The sequence below is a fragment of the Mixophyes fleayi genome, chromosome 4 (assembly GCF_038048845.1).
Source record: "Mixophyes fleayi isolate aMixFle1 chromosome 4, aMixFle1.hap1, whole genome shotgun sequence".
Taxonomy (NCBI): Eukaryota; Metazoa; Chordata; class Amphibia; order Anura; family Limnodynastidae; genus Mixophyes; species Mixophyes fleayi.
This window is the reverse complement of record NC_134405.1, coordinates 115,114,339-115,128,606: the sequence shown is the minus strand read 5'-3', so window position 1 is coordinate 115,128,606 and position 14,268 is coordinate 115,114,339. Positions and strand designations below refer to the sequence as shown.

The 14,268-nt window shown below is 40.5% G+C and overlaps 1 protein-coding gene across 2 annotated transcripts in view; it reads left to right on the top strand.

The window, feature by feature from the left end:
• The first annotated feature begins 11,800 nt into the window (after positions 1-11,800).
• Positions 11,801-14,268, top strand: part of MNS1 (meiosis specific nuclear structural 1) — a 34,220-nt gene continuing 31,752 nt past the window's right edge. Inside the window, exon 1 of one of the 2 annotated variants that reach the window (XM_075208053.1) lies at positions 11,801-11,823. Coding sequence is in view for 1 of the 2 variants with exons in the window: in XM_075208052.1 (XP_075064153.1) it covers positions 13,109-13,114 (6 nt within the window). In the remaining variant the exon portion in view is untranslated. Of the gene's footprint in view, positions 11,824-12,994; positions 13,115-14,268 lie in introns of those variants that run through there. The other variant, XM_075208052.1, reaches the window with a different exon arrangement.

Here is a 14,268-nt window from a genome sequence, read left to right as displayed (position 1 = left end):
GTCTGAGCCTTTTCTTGCCACTGAGGGGAATGTATAGAATGTTAGCTATTTACATTTTTTTTAGACAAATCACCATATTCAAAAGTAACTTTTCCCTTAACACTTACATCAAGAGCTGATGTTTTCTTTGAGATTGACAAATGTTGTCATTCATTACACTTTCTTCCAACATGACCCTTTTTACTAGTAGAGGCTTAAAAAGTATTATTATTGACAGTACTAGTACTGGGATGCTCCTGATCTATATACTGATCTATAATTCACAACAGGAGTAAAGCTACCTGAAGTTGAAGCTACATATAGATGCCACCCCATGTAAGTGCCCTATGAGATAGGGAAAAGAGGGACTGTTACCTTGCAATGTAGACACTGGCTGGAGTTGTCTGGGGATGGAGTTCTCCTCTACCATATCTCCAGAGCAGCTTCTTATCCTCAATTTTCTGATCTATCTGATCTTCCTGGTTTTCCGATGGGACATTTTCATCAATATCTGCTGGTGAGGCATTTATTTTAATCTGATAAACCCTGTACACTGGCTAGGCCGACCTCCATGAAAATCTCTGCCTTTCTGTTCCCCCCTCCAAAGGTCTTATCTCTACATTATATAATGCACTACTCCCAATCACGACCGCTGCTAAAGACCGTTTCCAACGGAGATGGCAGGCAGACCTAGGAGCATTTCTAGATCAGGAAGAATGGTCAGATATATTTGAATGGACCATGAGATGCTCTATTAATGTTCACATCAAGGAAAATGAGTGTAAATTGCTTCACAGGTGGTACTCTGTCCCCTCTAGGCTGTATAGTATCTTTCCTCGGGTTGCTGATACGTGCTTGAGGAATTGTGATCACAATGGCACTTTCCTGTACATCTGGTGGAGCTGTCCCAAACTCCGCCCCTTCTGGTCTGCAGTTATCTCCTTGGCTTTTGCTGTTATTGGTTTCTCTATCCCCTCCAACCCCAAATATATGTTACTTCCCTTACCCATTCCTGGCCTCCACACACATTCCCACAAGTTACTCAGGCACATCATGTGTGCGGCGATCTGCCTTCTGAAAGAACCCTACTCCACTGTCCACCATTCAGTCTGCAACCGCGTGTGGCACATTTACTAAATGGAGCACATCACTAGAATCCTGAGGAGCTCCTTCATTTCCTTACATAAAATCTGGGCTCCTTGGACTTCCTATCATAATCAGCCGCTGCTTCATCTCTAGACATAACTATGATTAAGAGGTATGGCATCCTTTGTTGCACTGCCCTTTTGATGCTCTTTCTTTGCATGATCCTTCCTCCTCTTTCCTCCTACTCCTCATCCCAACCCAAAGTTCTCCATATCCTTCATAACCCCTTCCTCTTCTCACCCTCTCTTCCCCCCTACTTCCAGGGCCATCTTTTCCATTGGGCACGATGGGCAGGTGCCGGGGGCCCCACGGACAAGGGGGCCCCATAGGCAGGGCCCTTAATGAGAATAAATAATCCTGCAAAAGAAAAAACCTGCAAAAAAAAACTTCAAGGGTCACTGAGCAAGTACATCTATCTATCTCTATATCTATATCTATCTATCTATCTATCTATCTATCTATCTATATATATATATATATATATATATATATAGATAGATAGATAGATAGATAGATAGATATAGATATAGGGGCCACGGTACACTGCTTTGCCCGGGGGCCCATAATGTTGTTAAGATGGCCCTGCCTACTTCCCCGGTAAATGTAAAGATGTACATCGATGTTGCATTATCTGGATAGTCGTTGTCATTTTTTTTTGTAGTTCCTCTGCCCAAGACTCTTTTGGACTTTGTCTGTGGTTTTACATATGGCTGCTTGTCCTCTGTTTGTTACCATTGCCTGTCTTTTTTGCTATGTACCTATTAAATAGTATTTTTTTTAAGTCACATCACAAGAACTGCATTAAAAAATATATTTAGTAGAAACATTTTTTTAAAAAAGTATAAAATAGATAACCTTTATTTAAAAAAATAAAAATATTTATAAACCTTTACACATAACAAAAAGGCTTTATGTTCAAGTACAACATTGCACTACTGGAGTACTGAGATTCTTTTGTGAGCAAGATTGGCATCACGGGCAACGTTCTTGTCTCTAAACCCCCTTCCCCCACTAACTTAAAGTGATCACTATACACTACCATTTTGTAAGATAGAAGCTGGACCATGGCACTTCCTTAATGGGTATTGCCCAATGAATGCTACACTTTCCCGATCTGTCAGTGGACACCTTCCTCAAAACATTATCAGAATCTTGCTGACTCTCAGCATGTACATAGAAATACTTCTTAATGTGTTTCCTAGGTCATATCTTTGCTCCCACTGAAGTTCTTAACAGGCCTGTCCATTTCCCATAACTGTCCTAAATGTCATGCTGCTGTTTCATTGCATCTGGGTATGTCCCAAGATCAGCAGCTCTTTGCTACAGTTTAGGAGATATGCGATGCTAGACTTAGTAAATTTTCTTCCTTATACAGCCGATTGGGTGATCTTGGGAATCCTTCCACAGAGAAAGAGAATTTTGACGGGGGAACTTTTACTGGCCAGAAGGACCATCCTGCCTGAGATTCCCTCACACAACTTATTTAAGGAAACACTGTGTTCAGAGTGGACTGACTTGAGTCCACACTAGCTAACTATGGTTAGGTCCAAAAATTCTTTGAGATGTGGAGAAGTTACATTGACAGGCTATCAGATCATCACCATCACCAACAACATCTATTTATATAGTGCCAGTAAATTCCATAGCGTTTTACAATTAGGGACAAACACAGTAATAAGCAATACTGGGTAAAACAGTAAACAAAGGGGTAAGATCCTAAATTCAGATTATCGCCGAGGACTTGTGTATCCTCGTACCTTGTTGTTTCTTATTGAAATTGTATCTTCAAATATGTCACTGCAGCCTATCCTTTTAAAGTTTGGCTTCCTTGGTGATTATCAACATCTCTTGCTAGCAAACCTACTATGCGGTTTTGGATGTAAGATTCATGATTTTGAACACTTACAGAATTATGTAATGTGAAAGTTATCACTCCTTTTATCTGAATGTTGTGGATGCACTGTATTTCATGTAATGCATTGCTTTGGAAACAATACAAATATTTCTTTAAAAAAAAAAAAAAAAAGAACTTTGAAATAAATAATATTATATCCTGTTTAAAAATACTGAATTTCCACAGGAGCAAAACATATGCATTCTAGTTATTATAACGGTTAATTTTAAAGCTGCACTACTTCCTAAAAAAATATTGTACTAAGCTGGCCCTCACCCTGTACTGAGGACCATTACATGCAGATTTGTTTCCCCAGGACTCTGTCAGTTCTGTATGAAATAATTTTAGATAACTAAATTCAGCTGTGGGGGAAGTATAGTTATGGCCAAAAGTTTTGAGAATGGCACAAGTATTGGTTTTCTCAAAGTTTGCTGCTTCAGTGTTTTTAGAGCTTTTTGTCAGATGTTGCTATAGTATACTGAAGTAAAATTACAATCATTTCAATTGACAATTACATTAAGTTTATGCAAAGAGTCAATATTTGCAGTGTCGACCCTTCTGTTTGAAGACCTCTGCAATTAGCCCTGGCATGCTGTCAATCAACTTCTGGGCCACATACAGACTGATGGATGCCCATTCTTGCTTAATCAATGCTTGGAGTTTGTCAGAATATGTGGGTATTTGTTTGTCTACTTACCTCTTCAGGATTGACCACAAGTTCTCAATGGGATTAAGGTCTGGGGAGTTTCCTGGCCATGGACTCAAAATTTCAATGTTTTGATCCTCAAATCACTTAGTTATCACTTTCGCCTTATGGCAAGGTGCTCCATCATGCTGGAAAAGACATTGTTCGTCACCAAACTGTTCTTGGATGGTTGAGGGAAGTTGCTCTTGGAGGATGTTGTGGTACCATTCTTTATTCATGGCTGTGTTCCTAGGCAAAATTGTGAGTGAGCCCATTCCCTTGACTGAGAAGCAATCCCACACATAAATGGTGTCAGGATGCTTTACTGTTGGCATGACACAGGACTGATTGTAGCGCTCACCTTTCCTTCTCCGGACAAGTGTTTTTTCAGATGCCCCAAACAATCTGAAAGGGGATTCATTAGAGAAAATGACTTTACCCAAGTCCTCATCAGTCCAATCCCTGTACCTTTTGCATAATATCAGTCTGCCCCTGATGTTTTTCCTGGAGAGAAGTGGCTTCTATGCTGGCCTTCTTGACACCAGGCCAATCTCCTAAAGTCTTTGCCTCACTGTGCATGCAGATGCACTCACACCTATTTGCTGCCGTTCCTGAACAAGCTCTGCACTGGTGGTGCCCTGATCCTGCAGCTAAATCAACTTTAGGAGACGGTCCTGGTGCTTGTTGGACATTCTTGGGCACCCTGAAGCCTTCTTCACAACTATTAAACCTCTCTCCTTGATGTTCTTGATGATCCCATAAATGGTTGATTTAGGTGCAATCTAACTGGCAGCAATATCCTTGCCTGTGAAGCCCTTTTGTGCAAAGCAATGATGACTGCACATGTTTCCTTGCAGGTAACCATGCTTAACAGAGGAAGAACAATGATTCCAAGCACCACCCTCATTTTAAATCTTCCAGTCTGTTATTCTAACTCAATCAGCATGACAGAGTGATCTCCAGCCTTTTCCTCATCAACACTCTCAACTGTGTTAACAAGAGGATTACTGACCTGATGTCAACTGGTCCTTTTTGTGGCATGGCTTTAATGCAGTGAAAATGTTGTTTTGGGGATAAAGTTCATTGTCATGGCAAAGAGGGACTTTGAAATTAATTGCAATTCATCTGATCCCTCTTCATGGCATTCTGGAGTAAATGAAAATTGCCATCATAAAAACTGAGGCAGCAGACTTTGTGAAAAATAATATTTGTGTAATTCTCAAAACTTTTGCCAATTACTGTAAATACTCACAATTGGAAGTGTCAAACACATGGATAGACAACCTGCGGTTGTCCAGCTGCTGCAGAGTTACAAGTCCCAGTATGATGTGCCAACCTCTGGCTGCCTAGCCTAAAAGGCAGCCTATTGTAGAATGAGCTTTGGAAGATAAAAAAAAAGAATACACCAATATGGATGCACAGCCACACACGCTTATAACTAATGCACTCACTTTATAATTTGAATGTCTCCCATGAAGTGAAATGGAAGTCAAATTTGCAAAAATCAGTGCCTAGTACGACTCAATACACTGCATTTTAGATTTGGGCTAGGGCCACTCAGTTATTCTTGTTTCATTATCTGTCATGCCGAAAGGCAGGATTCTGGTTGTTTTTCTCTGTCCTTTTTCCATTTCATGTAGATGATTTGTGAATAGAGACAGAAAAGAGAATGTTAGAATTATTTTGGCTCCCAAACTGTGTTTTGAATTCTGGTCCAAGTTCACTGAGTGCAATACAGAGGGTGTTTTCTTGTCTGGGAGCACAAGGTATGAGAATGTTTTTTTAAAAGAAAAAAAATTATGTAGAAGACTGGCTAAGTACCTTAATGCAATTTAAGATTAACCTATTATCCCACTGAATACACAATACCACTTATATCAGCCACAAACACACAATTAAATTAACCTACTTTACCGCAGGTTATATATAATTCACTGGATGCATAACTTCTTCCTTATACACTGTAGTAGGATGAAAATAGTGTACTTATTTTTCTTAATAAATAAACAATCAACATTATGTTCTTTGATATTTCTATTGTCTGAACTATATACAAAAGATATAAAAAGTCTACACACCCTTGATTGAATATATTTGTTTTGCAAAATTTAAACAGGCTTTGTTTTTTTTTTGTGAGAAATGTCTTCTGTCTTGTAACTCTACCCCATAGCCTAAACATGTGCAGTAAATTCCTGCAGTTCTTTTAATGGTGCTGTAAGCCTCTTGGCAGCCTCCATAACGAGTGTTCTCCTTGTCCTGTCAGCAACTTTGGAAGGACGTCCTGATCTTGGCAATGTCCCTGTTGTGCCACATTTTCTCCACTTATATAATATCGTTTTCACAGTGTTCCATGGTACATGTAATCAGGGCCGGATTTACCACTAGGCAACCTAGGCACCTGCCTAGGGCCTAGCGGCTCTCTGGGGGCCCAAATGAGGAAAAAATATATATAAAAAAAAAAAATTAAAAAAAAATCGGCCCCTCCCCCGATTCGCGGCATATAGTTTACCCTTCTACTTAACTATAGGAGTATATGCTATGCTAAAAAAATATAATGCTATGGATTGTTTCAGGGAGGCGGGGGGGCGTGTGGGGGGCCAAAACCAATATCTTGCCTAGGGCACCATGAGGTCTAAATCCGGCTCTGCATGTAATGCATTTGAAATTATGAACATCCTTCTCCTGATTGGTACCTTTCAACAATGAGATCCCGTAGATGCTTTGAAACCTCCTTTTAAGACGGTCTTTATTTGGGGTTAATCACAATCACTTTTATTGCTGGCAGGTGTATGCTAATTACCTTTGAATATGATTGGTTTACTCTGAACACAGCTACCGCCCCTTTATGCAAAGGTATGCACACTTACAGAGCCGTAACGAGGGGCTGTGCAATAGGGGCGACCTCCTAGGACGCAGCGCTGAAGGGGGTGCAATTTATGAATATTTTTGGTTCATTCAGTTAAAACTGAGTGCTGGGGGGCGGCATTTTGTTTCTCACCCCAGGCGCTAAAATTTTAAGTTGCGGCTCTGCACACTTATACAATTGGGATGTTGTGGCTTTTTTTATTTTAATTTCTTTTTCCTGAAAAAATTGGCTATTTGTTTTAACTTGAATTTTGTTGGATGCAAGGTCACATTAAAGGTAAAAGAAAAGCTGTGACATGATTTATCTTGATTTCAGGCTCACAAACACCTGCAATTTCAATAACGATGTGTAGACTTTTATATCCACTATACTGGATGTACATACTGTATGTCTGTCCTCTTCTGACAGGTGCTAGCACTGAATATATCATTATTATACCTGTGTTATGCATGATTTTTATAAGGAATGTATTAAGATTACTCTATTCTTTTAAAGCCATGTACAAGGCCTGGTTATTCCATAGTCTGACTAGGCAGCAGCCTAGGGCTTTTTTGGAGCGGGGGGTGGGTAACATTTGTTGGGGTGCAAAACTGTGACAGAGAGAGGTATATTTTAAAATTAAATTTCAGTTTATAGGAGAATAACTGTTTTCCAAAGTAAAAAGAAAACATAAAAGAAAAATGTAGTTAGATTAAAGGCTGAAGATAATGGGTCTGATTCATTAAGGAAAGTAGGGCCAAAAAAATGAATACGTTTTGTCCTGGACAAACCATGTTTCAACTCAAAGGGTGCAAATTAGTTTATTATTTTGCACATAAGTTAAATACTGGCTGTTTTTCATGTAGCACACAAATACTTGATAGCTTTATTTGAACACTGAAATTTAAAGTTGATCTACTACATGCCCTACCTCAATTATAAATCTGCCATCACATTTTAAATTTACCTCCTCCTCCAACACAACATGGTTTTGCCAAGGTGAAAAGTTACTCCGATGAGTCTTCTTAGCATGGACGCTTGAGGGTGAGTAGGAGAAACAAAGGTGGCGACAGGTGCACGTGTGACAGCAATCACCCTCCTCCATATCTTCACCCGCCAGTTGCGCTTGTTCAAGCCTCTGTTCTGTTATACAGTTCTGATTTTAATGAAAATTAAATGAGTGACAAGGATTGCTGTGAACCTTTTAAAAAGGCAAGGGGAACTGAGTTTCAATAATGTGCAAATGTAAACATTGATGGAGGGTGAGTTTGTTTTTACTTACCTCTAATTAGCCTGGCGTGGAAGGCGAGGGGGAGCTACTAGAATATTAGCCTAGGTCGGCCTGAAACTTTAATTAGGCCTTGTCCAAGCATCGCAAAAGTAAGTATTATTTAAATTCTGTAATTCAATTTGAATTAAGTAATAAGGGTGTAATTTACTAAAGATGCAAATTTGCTCCAGCTTGGTGGATCTGAGTTCACCTCAATCCTATAAAGTCCAGTTAATCTGTAAACAACAAGACATTCCATTATTTCAACGTAAAACTGAACAAATTAATGGACAATATTTCTGTGTTTGTAGCAAGGATAATATACTGCTTCTAGTCATCTTTAGATTATATACACCAATCAGCCATTAAAACCGCTGACAAGTGCGGTGAATAACATTGAAGTGAATAACATTGATTATCTCATTACAATGGCAACTCTCAGGGGGTGAGATATATTAGGCATTAAGAGAACAGTCAATTCTTTAAGTTGATGTGTTGGAAGCAGGAAAATTAAGCAGAGGTAAGCAACTTTGACAAGGGTCTAATTGTGATGGCTAGATGACTGGGTCAGAGCATCTCCTAAATGGTAGGTCTTGTGGGATGTTCCCAGTATACAGTGGTTAGTACCTACAAAAGTGGTCCAATGAAGGAACCAGCGACAGGGACATGGGCACCCAAGGCTCAATGATGAGCATGGGGAGTGAAGGCTAGACCATCTGGTCCAATTCCACAGAAGAGCTACTATGGGGCAGATTCAATTTCCTGTATTGTTGCGAACATTATTACCATTACTACGGTAATATTAACCCAGATTTTTGCTTGCGGCTCACATGATACAGAAAGTCCCAATTTCAGAGCAGGCGACTAACCCAAATCAACAGACATGGTACAGCAGAAATGTCACATTGTACTTATCAGCAGTATAACAAGGTCCAGAGAATCCAAAGCATTCTGAGACAGACTCAGAGTCCCTCAGAACAGCTGTCAATAACAGCACCTGAAGCAGTATAGAAGTCAATACAATTTCTTACCACTCCAATTGGACTGAGTGGAGCTGTACAACTGATGATCAGGATGCAGGCCGGAATGTATGTGGAGAAGTTGAAAACCAGAGAGATGTATCACCAGAAGTCAAGAAACAGAACTGGCTATATAAATGATAATGGTACAGCTGTCGCGTCTTTCTTTGGACTCCAACACCTCACCCAGAAATGGAGCGCTGAGTATTTGGCAGCCAGATAAGTAACAGGAACACGAACGGTCAGGCGTAGCCAGGGATAAGAATCAGAATCATAGTCATACATAGCCAGGGATCAAGACCAGAAAGCAGACTCAAGATAATACAGCACAGGAAGCAGGACACTACCACTAGAAGCAAAACACTGTCAATAACAAAGATGGCATGTCATGACAGGCCTTAAATAGAGCAACCAGTCAGGATAATGCAGGTAAATACCTGCATTGCAGCTCAGCCTAATCGAAAGAAGATGGCTCTCATGTACAGGGAAATACAACCGGACATGACATGTGATAACAGAATCCTAACACATGTAGGTAGCACACCTGCAATCAGGGGCAGGCTGGGCCGGGGGGCATCGGTCCCTCCGGGGTGCTCAGTCTAACCCCTGTTAGGGCCGGCCTCCCCCCCCGGCTGCAATATTACCCATACATAACCAGGCGGCCGCATCAAATGACAGGCGATGCGGGCCCGTCAGCGCACAGGTGGCCGCATCACATGACACGCGATGTGGCCACGTCATCAATGACGCGGCAGCATCGCGTGTCATGTGATGCGGCCGCCTGTGCGCCCCCTGGGCTGCATGTTGCCAGCCCGCCCCTGCCTGCAATGCAGCTCAACTAATTGAAAGCAAGCAGCTCTCACACACAGGGAAACAGCAACAGAAAAAGATAACAGACACAGAATCCTAAAACTTTTCTCAATGAAATTGCTGATTTTCACTGTTCCTGTGTATGGACCTTTGTCACTCCTTGGGCTGTACAAGGCAGTACACCCCAAAGGAAGATGTTTTTATCTCAGTTTTTTCCAGTATATCCTTTGAAAAGAGCACATTGATCGCTTGCTGCACTATGCAAGAAAAACTTTACAAAATAAAACACATTTTCATGAAAAAAAATAAAAGGAATTCATTGTAGTGAGTCTGCTACTAATAAATTAATTAAATACTGGATTATTTATGTGTTAGTACCAACCAGGAGTATATGCACGATCACTTATAGGTATTTAGAGCTAAAAGAAATAAAATAATAGTAGTGATTAGGAGTTAAAATAAGAAAATACTTGAAATGCTGAATGTGAAGTTTCAGAAGTGGAACAGATGTTTAGCTGCCTTTGCACTAACCTCCTGCAAATGAATTAATTTCCGCACAGTATAACAATGTAGTTATAAAGCTACAGATTTCTCACTTGAATATTTTGGTATTATACAACATCATCTGATCACCTTTTTATTATTCAGAGTACTCAGAAATACACAACAGAGCAGTGTCAGAGCAGACGCTTAGTTCATTTATATATTTTTGCCAAGTATGGTTTTGTTTTGCATTGCTCCGAATAAAAGGAGAATTTATATCTTGATGTAAAGTGTATTTTGCTAACAATTATGTTGCCTAACATTGATAATAAAATTATCATTTTTGTGTCTCAACATTTCTGGATTTCAGTCACCCACTACTACCTACTGTAGCTTGAATGAGGAAGTACAGTACTACTGCACTCTAATGACATCTATCTTGAGCAGTACCACAGTAACACTTAACCAGAACTTGCCTCTAGACTTTTATTTACCTGCATGGCCCTTTATTTTCCAAAACACAGAGCTGGCATAACAGATGCTCAAGTACTCAACACTCAACAGCTCCATATGTGCAGGTGCTTGGGTGCACTTTGATGGAGTTGATATTTGTGCCAAAGCAACAGTTCATGTTCTGCTTGTAATAAATGATTTGCCTTCCTCAGATATCCAGTGTGCCGCATTTCTGTCAATATTGCATTCCTCTAACTATAAGTATGTTTGATATATGCTGCAGGAGTTTTAAGCTGCTCAAAATGACATGAAACTTACAACACCATGGAGATGTCTTAAACAGAAATTTTTAACTGAGTCCACTGCTCCATGAGCACATAACCCAGCGAATTTTAGGAAGGAAAATTAAAATATTTTTATTTGAAACAAATGTAGTCCTATAGCCAGAGTTTTCCTTTACATGAGTTATGTTATACTTTAATTACATTTAATTAACTTCCCTCCATGATATCCCGGAGGGAAGGACAAGTAGCAACTCAGAATCGCGTCACTGAGTTTCCCTGTCTCTCCTACTTCATTAGGAAGTGGGCAGGTTGTGGGAGAATACTGTTCTCCTGGGAGTTCAGTATAACAACCCGATATTCAGGAGTTTACCACATATTCCAGGAGAAAAGGCAAGTATGAGTTATGTGAAACATAAATGACAGTCAAACAAGTATTATATAACTGGTGAAAATGTAAATGTATAAATTAAAAAGAGGTAGCAAATGTTATAATAGACTGGACTTAGTGGTTACATTTTCACTTGTAGAAGACAAATAGATGAATAGATGGTCTATTTAGCCCAAAGACATACATACTGGGCTTTGAGTTCCACTGTGCATGCTGACAGCTATACAATAGTTGTCAACATATTAAAATAAGTTGAGCTAGAGTACCTAAGCAGTTCCCACGTTAAACTGTCTAATATCACGTTTACTCATTTTGCTTGTAACGTTATTTTGTAATTATAAAACCTCTCTATAAATATGAACTTACAAAGCCAAAAAATAACACTATATGATAATTAGTGTTATTATGACTACATGATAATCCAAAGGTCTGTGTGCCAAGCAAGCATATTTTAAGAGAAACTTCTTTGTGTTTTTTTTTACAAGTCAGGGGAAGGCACAGGTGTGTGAGTGCACAAGTTAGGAGAGGCCACTGGTGTCTGGGTGCACAAGTCCAGTGAGGGCACAGGTATGTAAGTGCAAAAGTCAGGGGTGGGCAAAGGTGTACGGGTGCAAAAGTCAGAAGAGGGTACAAGGGTGTGGGTGCCCAAGACAGTGGGGGGCACAGGTATGTGGATGGTCAAGTCAGGTGGAGGGCACAGTTGTGAGGGAGCACAAGTTGGGTGGAGGGCACAGCTGTGTTGGTGCGCAAGGCAGAGCTCAGGGAAGGCACATGTATGTGGGTGCACAGGGCAGGTTGTACTGAAGTACCCGATCTCTTTCGTGCCAGCAGCTAGCAGCAGGGCCATCTTAACAACATTATGGGCCCCCGGGCAAAGCAGTGCACTGGGGTCCATATATAGAGATGTATAGAGATACAGATATATATATAGAGATAGATAGATGTACTTGCTCAGTGACCCTTGAAGGTTTTTTTTTGCATGTTTTTTCTTTTGCAGGATTGTTTATTCTAATTAAGAGAACTGCCTATGGGGCCCCCTTGCCCATGGGGCCCCAGGCAACTGCCCATCGTGCCCAATGGAAAAGATGGCCCTGGCTAGCAGACATTTAACATATTTCATTAGCATTCTTTGAGAACCCCCCCCCCCAAAACAAAGCATGTATTAAATTTATATCTGGCAGCTTTCTGTACTCTTTCTGCCTTGTTTTGTTATTTTATTGTTATTTTATTTTGTATGGTGCATGTCTCTGTCCAGGAGAGTCCTCAGATATGTGTGAGTGGACCAGGGTTGTTTACCCTTGTACCTGCGCCATTGTAGTATTGGGGAAATCAGTAATCCAACTTGATTTAATCCACTAAAAATAACCTTTTCTGAATAAGAAGCTGCAACATGAATAAGAAGTGAATAAGAATCTAGCCGAATAACAAGCTAACTTCAGCCTCTTAATATTGTATAATGTACCTGTCCTTGAATAAGGAAAAATGATGTTTCCATTACGCTTAGATACAATGTTGTGACACAAACTGAACAAAAACATAAAGAGGTTTCACTTATGAAAATATCTGCAATTCTGATAAGTAGTAATGCAATTTTGTTATAATTTTATGCCATGCGAGTACTACGAAACCAAAAGAATGGCCGGTCACTTGCATAGTGGCGACAGTTCTTGGACAAGGAGGCAGCATCTGACCTGCTGCAAGGTCACGTGGGGTAATGGTGGGCGGGAAGGCGCAGTATACTTCCTTGGAGACCTGGTTACCTAGGTAACGCAGGGAAACAGGAGCGACGGGTTTGGCTGTGTTGGTGCATCCCGGGATAAGCGCGGGTTCCGTGCTCTGTGCGGTGGCAGCAATGATGGTAAAAATTGAAACACTTGAGCCTTATGTTAGAATGTGCTTGTTATTATGGTAGTCGGTGTGTGATTATACTAACGTGCATTGACTGTGGAGATCTATAGCATAAACCTATGTAGCATAAGAGTATGTATTACGGAACAAATATATATAGTTCCACCTGAGCAAGTGCATGTAAGCCTGCAGTCATACGCTGTATATGTCTAGTAAAACTCTGCTGCACTACGATCGCTGTCATAACGTATTGACATTTGTCGAATGAACGTGGAAAAAATATAATTCCGGGACTGGAAATTAGGGATAGTAGGCAAGTATGGCTATAGCACATAAGCTATTATAAAGTCATTCACTAAGTGACCCTTTGTGAATTCCATCCAAGTTATTTTAGCTGAAAATGAGACAGTCACTGAGTCCTACTATGTTATTTATTTTGCTTTACTACATGGTGCCTGGGAGGGTGAATTTTATTTATAGCATTGTTTATGCACTGCATCCTGGGCAACCTGCATCCAGCCCACACAGCAGGAGAGTTATATGGTATAAAGTCCTAGGCAACAGGTATCCCTCTGGGCCTTCACCATTTCTGTCGTGCTTTGATGTCAGGTTTGTTTTTAATAACGTTTAACGCTTGTTTATCTTACAATAAAGTGCCTGCTGATATGTTATTACAGATAGGTGCCTCTTTCTTTAATTAAATGTATTGCTTTAACTTGTTACTGACATTAAAATTGACATGCAGTCCTTTTGAAGGTTAGAGGGTCACCCTATGTGGCCCCTGAAGTGTATAAGGCGTCCCACGCAGTTCACTAATAAAGAGACTCTGAGACAAGTATTTGGCAAAATTATTTTGGTCACCGCTTTATTTAACACTTCCAAACTTGTATTTGGCAGACAAGCGGCGTGCAAGGCTAATAAAATTTACCACCTTTTTCCAGTTCCATCTGGAAAAATAGGGCGTTCTGCCTACCCTGTAGGCACCGCAACAACTTCCTCCTGAGACCAGCCCCCTGGTATAAATCACCCTCCAATTGCTGAAACCTGGCACGCTGCCCGTATTGGTCCAACCGTTGAAGCTGCAACCAGGGGTGCGGCTGTCTTCCCGGGGTGATGCTGCCCGGCCCTGCTGGCTCCCCTCTTTCTATGCTTTGCTCGCCGCTT